We start from the raw sequence: 15000 nt of genomic DNA, 5'->3' as shown, positions 1-15000 counted from the left end.
TTACTCTCTCTCTCTCTCTCTCTCTCTCTCTCTCTCTCTCTCTCTCTCTCTCTCTTATTGTGGTTTTTTCCGTGATCATATGATAACCAGAACAACAATAATGGTCATAATAACTTGTTATTGCTCATATTCTTATAATTATTTTATATTAGGTATAAACCTCGTAGAGTCGAATCAAATACTATGTTTATTAACGTTTGTGCTCTTTTTGCCGACTCGGAAAAAGTGCAAAACAAATCTTTTAAGTTTGCTGTCATACCCAGCACCGTTTGTTTGTCGCCCACGCCGTTTTGACAAAGAAAATGCCACTGCAAAGTATTAAAGGAGAAGAGTTCTTTGAAAGGCTAATGAGATGCTAATACGCTTTCGCAACGTATGAAGTTTTGTAACGCTCTCATAGGAGGTTGAGAGGATATATATATAATATATATATATATATATATATATATATATATATATATATATATATAATCTATAATCTAACTTTACGCTATCGGCAAGTCATTTTGGGCTGAGGATGCTTGCCCCATGCCCTTCAAGGCTTTCCAGGCTGTGACCCATCACAGTCGAATGACCACCAGGTACTCATTTCACTGCTTAGGTCATCAGAGGCACAATAGATTTTTCTGTGACTCTGTTTTCCACGTTAGATAAACCCACGGGTCTATTTAGTAAAGCGACCTCATATATACAGTGTATATATATACAGTGTATATATATATATATATATATATATATATATATTATATATATATATATATATATATATATATATATTATATATATATATATATATATATATATGTATGTATGTATGTATATATATAATTTATATATATAACATATATAAAGTATAGCTCTAGATAAGATACGACACAGAGATATGCGTTTGCGTTGCTATTTTACCAAAATTTACAGTGGAATAATTTTCCTGTCGTGAGTATTGCCAGTTGCATGAATATTCTGCTATGCAACTGCGGTATTGCAAAAATGTGTTTCGCGTTCTGCCTTTCGCAATCTTTGCAGTAGCCTCGTGCAATTATATGCACGATATTTAATTTCATGATCACGCTTTACGTTTCTCACAGACTTCTAACATTTTCAAATCTATTATTAATATATGTCTGTTGCGACGCTATCTGATCGAAGACGAATGTTATAATAACGCACTCACAATAAAAATATATACACGCATATATATATATATAAAATAGTATATATATATATATATATATATATATATATACATATACATATATATGTGTGTGTGTGCCACACGCGCGCGCATGGGTTTGCCATAGCACGTGTTTGTAACTTTTGTTAACAATGTTAATATTATGTCTACTGCAGTATCTTCACTGGGTACCACAGAATCATTCGCTAATATAAATAAGTTTATTTCACGCTTCGTTATTACTTACTGAAAACAAATGGATAACAAGAATAGAGAATAAAGGAAAGGAAACAAAAAGAATCGAGCACGAAGTAATATTGAACTACACCATTTTTCATCTCATGTAAGGTGACGAACTGACGACCACACGCGTCTTTATTCAAGCGCGCTCGCGCCCCTGCACGTGTTAGAGTGTTATCATGGCGGACGTAACTGTTTTGACAATTACGGCTGCTTCTTCCCCTTCAACTCTCCGTTATATTATCCGACCCCGTGTGGCGTCATGCTGTTTCTTGGCACTTGACACTTTTTTTTTTTTCCTCTCTCTTCTCTCTATCTCTCTATCCTTTTCGTGCTTGATTTTTTCCTGTATTGTTTTGAAATCTATCAAGTTTTAACGTAACACCGGAAAAATAACCTTGATGCTGTGTATTTACGTTTGTGCTCGTATGGATATTCCGCGGTGAAAGGGTGAATATATTAGTGGCCGTTGTGTTGTATGTTCCTTGAAACTATTCCCTGTTAAAGGTAACAGCTTTATATATATATATAATATATATATATATATATATATATATTATATATATATATATATATATATATATACATACACACACATACATACATGTATATATGTGTTAGTTAAATGTTAAATGATTGAATTTATATGAAAACATATTTCTCTCTCTCTCTCTCTCTCTCTCTCTCTCTCTCTCTGTCAAGGTAATTTTAATGTATTTTAATAGGATTGCTTAGTTGAAATTCTAAACTCTTCATTTCGATAGTTCTAACCTTCGCATAGGCAGATCTGTGTGTGTTCATTTGCGAGTGTTTTTATTGATATGTGCATAGTTAAAACAATAACTTGTTTCACAGTTTGGCTGAAAGATGTCTGTTTAAGGATAAATCTTATTCTTATTTAAAGAAGAGTTTTTCATGCTGGTAAAGTGGTAAGCCCTTAGACAGAAATTTTCCGAAAATTTGCAAACAAACGATTAATTAAAGTAAGAAACAAATATACACGAATAAAAAGACAATACAGGTATAAGAAAAATTATTCTGGTAAAGAAAAACAAGACCAAAAGATATACGTAAAAAAAGAGAGGCAGAGATGGTAAATATAACGTCTTTGTAATAACATTGCTGTATTGCAACCAGTTTAATGCATTGCATTTTTCCATCCCATTTGTGGTTAGCCACCCGAAATACCCCATTACACTCAGTTTGAAGGAAAATCTGTTTTCACCTCAAAACTCGTCCCATGTGCTCTACAGTGAACTTTGGCATTTTTACGTTTTCTCAAGCGTTTTGTAGCGTTGGGCATTTGGCGCAAATGCCTTCTTAAATATAGCAGTGTGAGTGCTAGTTTTGACATTTCTTTTTCCCTCGTAGACTTTGATAGCCAAGGTACATTTCTGGGGTCTAGATATCCATCCTTATGCAGTGTTTCCCGTAAATTTCTATTTTTCCCTTTCATTTATTTCAGGCCCAAAGAATTTTCGTGTTTATTCCCTTCTCTCTCCTTCATGATGAGATAAGCTTCCGGATGGTATTGAGAATGCTCCCGAGTGGTTGGGTTTCCATTAAAATACTTTCAAAATTTACGCGTGGTCTCGTTTTGAAAATTGGTCACGCTGTTTAGTATTTTTAATGTATCAATGGTGTTTTGTTTTAGATCGACGTACCGCCTAAAGACTGTCATTCTTTCGCAAATTACTGGAAAACTTAAGAATTTCCCGAAATCGTCATCGTTTTTAATTATATGGCGGATGTTTTCACTTGTCTCGGCCGTTCAGCTGAATTGGGTTGCATTTGCTTAGAGAATTATCGGAGCATGTTTCCTGCGTCTGGAGCGTTGCTGCCTTGGAAGGTTTGAGACGTTGTTCCTTGAAGTTTGATGTTTGAGAAGCGTTGGTCAATATTTTGTCTTGTTTCATAGGGTTTTTTTTTTCCAAGACGTTGAATGACTTAACATGTTGCTGAAGTAATTGGTTTAAACTTCAAATAATTGCTTCTGATAATGACAAATTTCTGTATATTATTTTAGTAATTCCTTGGAAGTGATGGATATTTTGCGAGAGAAAAACTATTCCATTTTCATCAGTTTCTTGTACTGTAAATCGTAGATTTTTATTAACCGGCCTATTTTGAAAAGATTACGATATATCAAACATGAAAAGTGTAACATTCATTCAGTTGACTTATCCTATGTAGGTTTTGTGTAAACATCTTTCATAAATGCACTAGTAAATTTCTCTGGTGCATTTACAGAAATACAAACATAGTTGGTATCTATCTTACAATCTAAATAAATATGAAGATCTCATCTCTCTCTCTATCTATATCTCTATATATATATATATATATATATATATATATACATATACATGCATATATGTGTATGCACGTGTACGCACGTGAATGTGTCTGAAGTATATATTAAATGTATATTTAAATGGGCATCTTATCATGGGTTAAAACAAATGTTTAGATGAATCATATGAAGAGCATCAACAAGTGATGACTCCTCCAAAGTGTCGCTTGGCAAGAACGGTCTCGTGGGAACCCGAGACGATAGTGATAGCCTCGTCTATAAATCACTTGAGGTTACGTTTCATTCTTAGCTCAGATTATTGCCTTCGGTCGTATCAAGGATAGTCGTTTCTTTCTTACTTGTTACTCTTATCTTAGGTGATAATCGCCTTTCTTATCATCTCACCTCGGGAAAAACCAAAATCTTGGCATCTCACCTCAGAGGATAAACCAAAATCTTGTCATCTCACCTCAGAGGATAAACCAAAATCTTGTCATCTCACCTCAGAGGATAGACCAAAATCTTTTCATCTCACCACAGGATAAACCAAAATCTTTTCATCTCACCTCAGAGGATAAACCAAAATCTTGTCATCTCACCTCAGAGGATAAACCAAAATCTTGTCATCTCACCTCTGGATAAACCAAAATCTTTTCATCTCACCTCAGAGGATAAACCAAAATCTTGTCATCTCACCTCTGGATAAACCAAAATCTTTTCATCTCACCTCAGAGGATAAACCAAAATCTTTTCATCTCACCTCAGGATAAACCAAAATCTTTTCATCTCACCTCAGAGGATAAACCAAAATCTTTTTATCTCACCTCAGAGGATAGAACAAAATCTTTTCATCTCACCTCAGAGGATAAACCAAAATCTTTTCAGCTCACCTCAGAGGATAAACCAAAATCTTTTCATCTCACCTCAGAGGATAAACCAAAATCTTTTCATCTCACCTCAGAGGATAAACCAAAATCTTATTATCTCACCTCAGAGGATAAACCAAAATCTTATTATCAGAGGATCAAAATCTTTTCAGCTCACCTCTGAGGATAAACCAAAAATCTTATCATCTCACCTCAGAGGAGAAATCTCACCTCAGAGGATAAACCAAAAATCTTATCATAAACCAAAATCACCTCAGAGGATAAACCAAAAATCTTATCATCTCACCTCAGAGGATAAACCAAAATCTTTTTATCTCACCTCAGAGGATGGAACAAAATCTTTTCATCTCACCTCAGAGGATAAACCAAAATCTTTTCTAGCTCACCTCAGAGAGGATAAACCAAAAAATCTTAGAGGATAAACCAAAAATCTTATCATTTCATCTCTCAAAGTCTTATCTTCTTACCTGATAGAACAAAATCTTATCTGTCTTTAGAAGTGACCTGTCTGTCCTCAGAAGGTGAGCGTCACTCGAAACTACGACAATAGTATTCATTCATACCTTAGATGATTTTCGCATCTTAAACGTTTTTTTATGACAGATTTTTCCTCCAGTTCATCTCTCTTTGTTGTCTACTACGTGTAGGTTACCATTCTAATGCTCTTGACCTAGAATTTATTTTGGTTTTTAAATCGACTGTTCTTTGCAGGTAAATAATGGCATTCACGGCTGATCTATTCAGTGTAGCTAGTTTTTGTGTGAGATGCCGATTATAGGCAAAACTCCTAGTCATGTTACGAGTTACATCAGAAGAATGTTTTTTCATATTAGTCTTAGGTTCCTACATATTAAGTAATTGAGAGTCAAAAAATTAGACAAAAGGAAAATAAAAATTGCTTTCTGGTTTCTAGCTGCTTGAAAAAATTGACGTAGAGAAATATACGAATTGGCTACTTTTGTTGCTTCTTACTTGTAGTGTTTTTTTTTATTAAATGGCCTTAGAAGATAAAGCGAACTGACCTTCATTAATACAAGGAACAACGTTACCCGTTGCCAACTTTGGTCTCTAAACCTGAAACTCTTGCCTGTATATGGGTGAAAAAAGACGTAACACATCGCGCATTGAGGTTGGTCAAATGCTTGGACGAATCGGGAGACAAAAGAGAATGGAGACAAGCTCTCGTGGAGATGATGAATAACTGAATTATTCATCCATACTAATATATATATATATATATATATATATATATATATATATATATATCCTGTAATATATATATATATATATATATATATATATATATATATATGTAATGTGTGTGTGTTTGTGCACGTACAGTATTTATACATGAATTATGTGTACATAAACAATACTCTCCGGTAGAATCCCAAGGCCCATCAGTGTGCACTTTGCCACTCTTTGCCCTAACTAACAACATTCTCTCTCTCTCTCTCTCTCTCTCTCTCTCTCTCTCTCTCTCTCTCTCTCACACACACACACAGTTCTGTTACTGGTTCACGTGTCCCAAACCAGAATCTTTGTTTACCTTCCATGCAAGATGCCCTTCCCTGCAATAGGCCTAAATACTCGTTCCTGAAATTTTCCCGGGATTAAAAGTCAGAGACTTACTAGGCTCAGAAGGTGAAGAAGTCTGTATGAGGAGATGGTTTGTGGTTTGTGAGCATTTTTTGTTCGTTTGTTTAGTCTGCCAGTTAGCTAAAGTCTTTGTTTGGTAAACTTATCAGGCTATCTAGAGCTAGATCGAGACAAAGACCCAAGAGAGACTTCAAGGATTTCCTCCATATTGGAGGAGGAACTTTCTCAGTTCTTTTGTGCGAGGGTTGTTTGGCATTACGCTGTTTGCCGCACTTAGCGAATCGAGTCATGTTACTCGCGTAGCACTAAAGCTTTACGTATTTATTAAGTAAACACACAGATATACCTATATCTCTGTCATTATCACAACGAAAATTAAAGGCTGGGTGTAAATCCTAACCAGTTTAGGCTCCATTTCTAAACCATTATCGAAGTCCTTCTATAATGGCTTAGAAATAAAAGCTGAAAATGATCAGCATTTACATCCAGTTTGTAATTTTCGTTGTGGTAATGCGAGTATGTAAATCACGTGTCAGAGTGATTATAATCATATATATATATATATATATATATATATATATATATATATATATATATATATATATATATCTATATATATACATATATATATATATATATATATATATATATATATATAAATTTAGTATTGAATATATATATATATATTATATATTATATATATTACACATGATATTTTACGAAGTATATATGTTGAATATTTATTGTGTTTATTTTGTGATTTGTGGAGTATATATGTGTATATATATATATATATATATATATATATATATATATATATATATATATATATATATATATATATATATATAAATATGGAAAGTTATATATATATATATATATATATGTATATATATATATATATATATATATATATATATATATATATATATGTATATATTTTGTATGTGAATGTGTACTAAAATTTTTCTGTCGTAAGAGAAGTGACGAACTAGAGCTGCCCTTGGCTATTAATATCAAGTCAACTGCAATATCACAATGCCATTGGTCTCATTAACATAGATCTCGTTCGTTCATCTGTTTGTTTTCCTCAGTGGGGATGATACCGAGATGGACCGAGTAGTGCATATTAGCCCTGATAAAAATTGAGTGAGATCTATTCTCTTTCAAATTTTAAGAGAAATGCAAATTAGATATTGTGTGCTTCTCCGATTACCTAATTTTGGAAAGAATCAGTATTATGTTTACAATAGTAATCACATGGAGTTGTAATGTAAAGAAATGTATAGGAGTTTTGAGAATCTAAAATTTAGGTTTGAAATTAAATAAATCCTTCGAGGATAATGGCCAAAATTTAGAAGAAATAAGATTAATTTTCAAACGGAGTTGTAAAAGCATAGCAGGTCTATATATATATATATATATATATATATATATATATATATATATATATATATATATATATATATATATATATATATATATATATATATATATATATATATATATATATATATATATATATATATATATATATATATATATATATATGTATGTATATGTAGATATATATATATATATATATATATATATATATATATATATATATATATATATATATATATATATATATAATATATATATATATATATATATATATATGTATCATTTTTGTAAGTAGGTTACTGGATTTCATGTCAGACTTATTCTAAAACTGCAGTCACATATCTTTCTCTCTCTCTCTCTCTCTCTATTCTCTCTCTCTCTCTCTCTCTCTCTCTCTCTCTCTCTCTCTCTCTCTCTCTCTCGTATTCAGGAGATTGAATACCATAAATGTTCATACATGAGATAAAAAGCTAAAATGTTTTAACTTTGGAGTATTCTAGAACATCAATATTTTGTTCACTTTGAATTTTTAATTTAAAGGTAAATGCCCTTACAACGTACTGAGTTGTTTATATTTATTACTTGCTCTTCGTGGATGGTACATTTTTATTTTGAATACCGTTGCTTCTGTTCCTGAACAAAGAACAAAGACAGTTTATCAATGGCACAAAGACTTTTTTTAATTTATTACTTCGAATGGCAAATAGAACTTTGCCTAATAAAGGAAACCTTTTTAAAGAAAGTACTTACACTTTTTTTGTATTTACCATTAATATTTTCATTAGATTTATACTCTTTTATTAGAACACCTATAATTGTTGTTGTTGTTGTTTTAACCTTTGCTGCTGTAGAAGTTTTCTGTAGAAGCTTTCGATGTCTTCCTTAAGTTCCCAAGGCCTATTTTATTAGCCTCGTCCACAGTAGTTAGAATCTATTTGCTTCCTAATAGTATCATAGTATTATTGTTTGCCACGCCTTATTCACGTAGGTCTAATTGGATTTGATACGCACGCTCGGGAGAGGGAAGGGACGCTTTGTCAAATCACAATATTCTCAAGTGCACAAATGTTTCTTTTAGATAAAAAAAAAATTTTCATATCTTTTCACAAACAGCAAAGTAATTACGTGCTTTTCCTATGCTTCTTTGGGTCCACGTATACGTTTAATTATCTGTAGAATTCGTAAATCTATATTGAGACTTTGCTTATACCGGAAGTCCCGAGTTTTATATGCGGTGTGGTGGTGAAAGAATTGGCTTATTTAGTTTATATAATCCAGTTGGGAGTTGGTGGTCGAGCGATAGGTGTACTTAGTGTCTGCTTACCTGCTGTGTACGGCTGTAGACGCAGCTTGTAGATTGTCAGTGTCAATAGTGGCCCGGGCAACTCGCTCTTCGTTCCTGTTGCTCGGCTCGTTGAATCTGCGTCTAGTCCGCCATGTTTTACTGGCTGTGTATGTGGTAATATATCGCTTTTATGTCTTGATGGTGTCTAGAATAATTATTACTTCACTGTGTTCTGTATTTACCTTTTTTTCATTGCAAGTATATTGTTTTTAAATGCATTACTACTAACTGAAAATGTACAGTACGTAGGAAAAAGTTCCCCGATTTGTTTTGTGTTTTGGCTCCAAAGCTGAAAACAAATGAAATCGCGTTTGCGATGATGCTGATCTTCCAAGAAATTTCACTTCCAATTCATTCTAATCATTTAATGTCAGTTGTTATTCTTCATACCTGTACCCCTGAGCCCCATCTCTATGTATCCCCCTCCACCCCCGATAAAAATGATGCCAAATGCGATGTGCGTGTGATGAGAACGATGTTCATGTGGTGTTTTATAAATTAATGTTTCCTGAACAACCCAATGTTTTAACGGTGCATTGTGGGTAATCCCAGGTCCCTCCCTGATGGGAAACTGCGAATACTGGTGTTTGCGACTCAGCGTCATCTGCGACTGCTGTGCCTGCGGCAACTGCTGCTACTACTGCTGCTGTTGCTGTTGCTGCTGCTGGGGCGGTATGTCTACGTCTTCCCAGTGATCATTCGTCCCTCCTAGAGCAGTAGCAGCAGAAGGCTTCTCCCTTAGAGGGTTACCCCCTTCCCCCCTATCCTCCTGCAGCAGTGCGGGTGATCCGCTCCTCCATCTTTGCCTGTTGTAGAAGACCCCGTGATATTTTGACATTGCCTCTGTTTATCTTATTGTAGGTGATTTTATCAGTACAGAAAGATGATTCCTCTAGATTTTGGCATGTTGCTCGTCAATTACAGTATTTTGAGGATATATATATATATATATGTATGTATAACGTAAATATATATATATATGTATATATATGAAATATATATATACATACAATATATATATATATATATATATATATATATATATATATATATATATATATATATATATATATACATACATATAAATGGATATTGTTGTGGGATGCTGGGGAGTATGTTGAGTAGGATTGGCTAATCTCTTGGAATGTAAAGAGTACAGTATGTAATTGGTATGTTGAATGTAGCTTGTAGGATTTCGCAGTCTTGCTTGTTATAGATACTTGTAGCTTATGGTTATGGCGTCTGAGTAATAGTCAGTAGCCTTGCATTTGCTGCCTGATTTTTAAACATTATTTAGTTCAGTTGGTTGATTTCTCATGTTGTTATGAAATTAATCAATGTCATTATACTGAATGTCTTTCTTGTGTTTTTTTAATATTTAATATCTGTGTTTTATTTTTGATCCTTAGTTTACCTAAGTGTTAACTGGCTGTTCTTGATAATTTTTTACTGTTTTATTTTTTTTTTTTACTTCCTTTCATTGATTTCCTTGATTCTTTATTACATCTTTTTTATTTTGATCCAGTTTCTAAGTGTTAACTTTTAATTTTTACTGTTTTATTTTTTTTTTTAGCTTTCATTGATTTCCGTGATTCTTTATTACATCTTTTTTTATTTATTTATTTAGCCTTAGTTTACCTAAGTGTCAACTGGCCATTGTTAATGGTTTTTTTACTGTTTTAATTTTGTAATAGTTTTCATTTACTTTCTTTCTTTTATTTCCTGGATTTTTTTTATCATTGAAAAAATTAGCGGGCTTTGTTTTTAAACTGATGTCTGGTTAGAAATTCTTCACGGTAAAATCTTTCGTAATAAAAGATACAAACTGATGTTCTTTTATTGTTATTCGTATTCAAGTACGTTACTAATAACCTTACTGGATCATTAAGGGATTTCAGCTAAATAAACAGTAACTTTTAATTTGTTTACATTTTTTGGTATATCTTGGTAATGTTCACTTTCTATCTTGATTTTTTCTTATATTACAAAAAATAAATCAACAATTTTCCTTTATTTTCGTTAATTGCTTTTAGTTCCTTTGTTGTCCACTCACTTCATTTTTTTCAGTTACTTTCTTCAGTTTCCTTTTCCTGTTTCCTTTCCCCGACTAACCCGACACAGAGGAAAATGGTAGGCCCAATGTGTACTTTGTTTTCCGGTCCAGAAGAACGAACGGTTTTTGGGGCTTCGGGCGTTTCTGTGCTTTAAATGAACTGCCTCGTCGGTACAGCGTTTCCATTTTGATTTCTGTATGAGCTTTTGAAAACACTGAGGCCCAAAATGGCCGTATAAATAGCTTGTGAGTATACCCCAGTCTTTGCCCTTCTCGGGTACTCAGCTTTCTTTTATAGCCTTTACTCGTAAGCTAGTGTTACCCTTGTAATTAAGCCGAGCGACTGGCTTCAATCTGTCTCAGTTAAGGCCACACTCAATGTTGTTTCCTTGCATCGTGATCTACAGTTTTTGCATGTATTATAAACGTATTTGTTTTGTCTGAATACATCAAATAAACTACAAAATGGATGTTGTCTTTTTGTGTTACTGTCTTTTTTGTTGTTATTTTGAGGACAGTCATAAATAATATCTCCATATTGACTTGGAACTTCGGAGCTGTTGGAAGGTTACCGCCTACGGTGAGTCGCTAATGGCGCACTCTTGATATTCCTTCTAAATGCCCCCAGATGTGTTTTCTTCCGCCTTTTAATCTTCATTCTTGCCCATGGCTGTCCAACTTCTTCAACTTGAACGTGTTTTAATTTTCACCTCTTATGTACCATCAGATCCCCCTGGAGAGTCCTGTAAGTTTTGTTTTCATTGTAGTGCTCTGGCAATTAAGAAATAGGCCGCATTGTTGAGTGGTAGGTTGCCAGGGCATGATAAGTAACCCTTCAGACTGTTTGTGGAATTAATAAGTATATTTCCCCTGTATGCCAGCTCTGAAATTCGTAGTATCAGAATTTTATTCCTTTGGAGAATGTTTTTGGTATATTGCTCATATGATATACACAATTTTTTTTTCGGCCCAAAAAAATACAGAAAATAGAAGTAAAAGTAAGAATAGAAAATGAATAGAGGGAATGAAAAGATTTACCTGTTCATCGGAAAAAAAGAAAGAAATTACACTTATATAAGAGTGAAAAATAAATAAAGGGAATAAACAAGATTTATTTCTCCTCAGATAAAATATAGAAAAAGAAAGGTGAAAAATAAACGAAGGAAATAAAAAGCCAAACTTTTTCTCCAGCAAAGACTACAGAAAATAAACGTATATATCAAGAATATGTAAATAATAAAGAAAATTGAAAAATGCACCAATTCCCAGCAAAACATATGGCAAATGAACATCTAACTATAAATTAATGAATTAGGAATATTTACTTGATGACGAACGCTAGTGTAATTAAGCTAAAACATTTAAGATCAGAATAGTATAAAACAAACAAACGCCAGAAAAGCTGATGATATTAACCAGAACAAATGAGTTACGAATGGAAGTAACATTTTGCGTGGTTACGTCTGCAACTTTTCATGTTCTTATTTTGTAAATGAAGATTCAGATTACTAGATCATTCTCACATGTTGCAACAGAGCTCCATGGAAATTACGAAATCGAAGCATTTGCATATCAGGTTTTTAGTTTTCTGTAAAAGAAAACTATTGAGATGGTTTTGTCTGTCCGTCCACACTTTTTCTGTCCGTCCCCAGATCTTAAAAACTACTACCGAGGCTAGAAGGCTGCAAATTGGTATGTTGATCATCCACCCTCCAACCATCAAAAATACCAAATTGCAGCCCTCTAGCTTCAGCAGTTTTTATTCTATTTAACGTTAAAGTTAGCCATGCTCGTGCGTCTGGCACCGCTCAAGAACACAGGCCACCACTGGGCCGTGGTAGAAAGTTTCATCGGCCTCGGTCCATACAGCATTATACGTTGTACAGAAAACTCGATTGCGCCGATGAAAGTTCGGCGCATTTTTTACTTGTTTGCAGTTGTGTCTTAGAATACTCATTCTATCGAAATGAGGCTTAGGTGAAGATTTCAGCCGGAACAGTTTGTCACATTGAACGTCAATTGGTATCTTCCATTACAAAAAATTTTTACAGTAAAATATTCCTTACCCGGAATCTCTCGAGCGTACCAAGAGGGTTGCAAGTGATGCAACAAAATTGGTTATGTCCTATAGCTATATAAATTTGCATATATGTGTATACATACATATGTACAGTATATATACATGCATAGATATAGATATATATGAATACATATACATACATATATATGTATATATAATATATAAATATGCATATATATATGTGTGTGCTTATTTATTGTATTCGTTTATAAAACATTTGATTAAAAGAATATGGGCAATTTTCCTGCCCACCGGTATATTGTATTTTATTCAATATCAAACAGGTACTTGTCGTCAGCCACTGAACGGTATATATTTCTCGTAAAGTAGTTTCACTCGACTGACGATTATGTAAACACGCTCGGTAATCCATTGAATAAGAAACCCTACAGCGTTCTCAATGCTGGTTGCCACCGAAACCATATAACGCTGATGAAACTCGTGGCTGGTAGCGGTGGGCCTGTCACCCACCGGCTGTTGATATCTAGGGAATTTCCATTCTGAATTTCACGTTATTAATTCATTCTGAAGAGACGTTTTACCAGCTGAAGATCATTGAAGACCAAAACTGTTAATGTAGATTAAACTGTGTGGCTACTGAAGCTATGTCATATATATATATATATATATATATATATATATATATATATATATATATATATATATATATACATACATATATATATACATATATGTGTGTGTGTTTTTATATGTATATATATGTGTATATATATATATATATATATATATATATATATATTTATATTTATATATATTATATATATATGTATATATACATATGCGTGTATATATATTTATCTATATATTATACACACACACACATACATACATGCATATGTATGGTTCAAGTCACTGCTTATCCTTGTTTCTAAAAGTGGACGTAGTTCGAATCCTGGCTGGCGGACAAGCACTTATCAATTATAATTCCCTTTGCTTAAGTTATTCTGAGTTATTCTCAAGGTTTAGTAAAGCCCATATTCAACGATATGTGTGGCTTCACATTTGTAAATATAAAAAAGTCACGCATGATACACACACACATATATATGTATATACTGTATATATATAATATATATATATATACTGTATATATATATATATATATATATATACTATATATATATATATATATATATATATATATATATATATATATATATATATATATATATATATATATATATATATATATATATATATATATATATATATATGTGTGTGTGTGTGTGTGTGGATGTATGTATGTAATTTTTCAGATGCTTTTGAGATTTTTTTTTTTTTTTGTCCATTTCAAATGTATACATACATAAGAGAATTTTTTTAAAGTGCAGACTGCCATAATTTAACTTCAAGGTTGCCTAATTAAAGCAATGCGTGTATACAAAGAAACCATAATAGATTGTTGATAATTTTAGAAAATTGTCGTGATGCTTAAAAGAGAAAATTGCTATATAATATTGAGAAATTAAGAAAAATAATGTAAGACCATTATTTTTCTCAATTGCTTCTCAGTTGCCTGTCACGTGCCGTCGTAATTCGAGTAATTGCTTCGATAATTTCTTATTGACTAAGTCATGAATAATTAAATGGCAGGGGTATTAGCGTAAGCAGAGATAAATTCAGAACAAATTATTTTTAAAAAAAGGACGCACGAAGTATCCACCCATGTATCCCAGACTAGACTTCATGTATCCACCCCAGACTTTCAAAGCGTGCATGTATCCCAATGGTAGTTTCACTTAAGTAAGCAACCTCTCTTTCGAAATGTGGAATCCTAAACGAGGCTTCCACCCATGTATCCTATCGCGATGTTCCCACTCATGTATGCCGTCTTTATCACGCGACGCATCCTACGCCCTCGAAGTGAGATCGTCATCATTTCCGCCCGTCCAATCTCTCTTTTTTCCTCGAGTACAGGACCA

General features: G+C 33.0%; 1 protein-coding gene across 1 annotated transcript in view; it reads left to right on the top strand.

Moving 5' to 3' along the window:
- The window catches only part of M6 (neuronal membrane glycoprotein M6), a 579933-nt gene that overhangs the window by 541179 nt on the left and 23754 nt on the right, over positions 1-15000 (top strand). The window contains 1 exon segment of the mRNA XM_067093049.1: positions 9477-9596. Within this exon segment, the coding sequence (XP_066949150.1) occupies positions 9477-9596 (120 nt within the window).

This window comes from Macrobrachium rosenbergii, chromosome 49 (assembly GCF_040412425.1).
Source record: "Macrobrachium rosenbergii isolate ZJJX-2024 chromosome 49, ASM4041242v1, whole genome shotgun sequence".
NCBI lineage: Eukaryota > Metazoa > Arthropoda > Malacostraca > Decapoda > Palaemonidae > Macrobrachium > Macrobrachium rosenbergii.
Note: the sequence above shows the minus strand (reverse complement) of the source record. Positions and strands in the feature narration are given on the sequence as shown.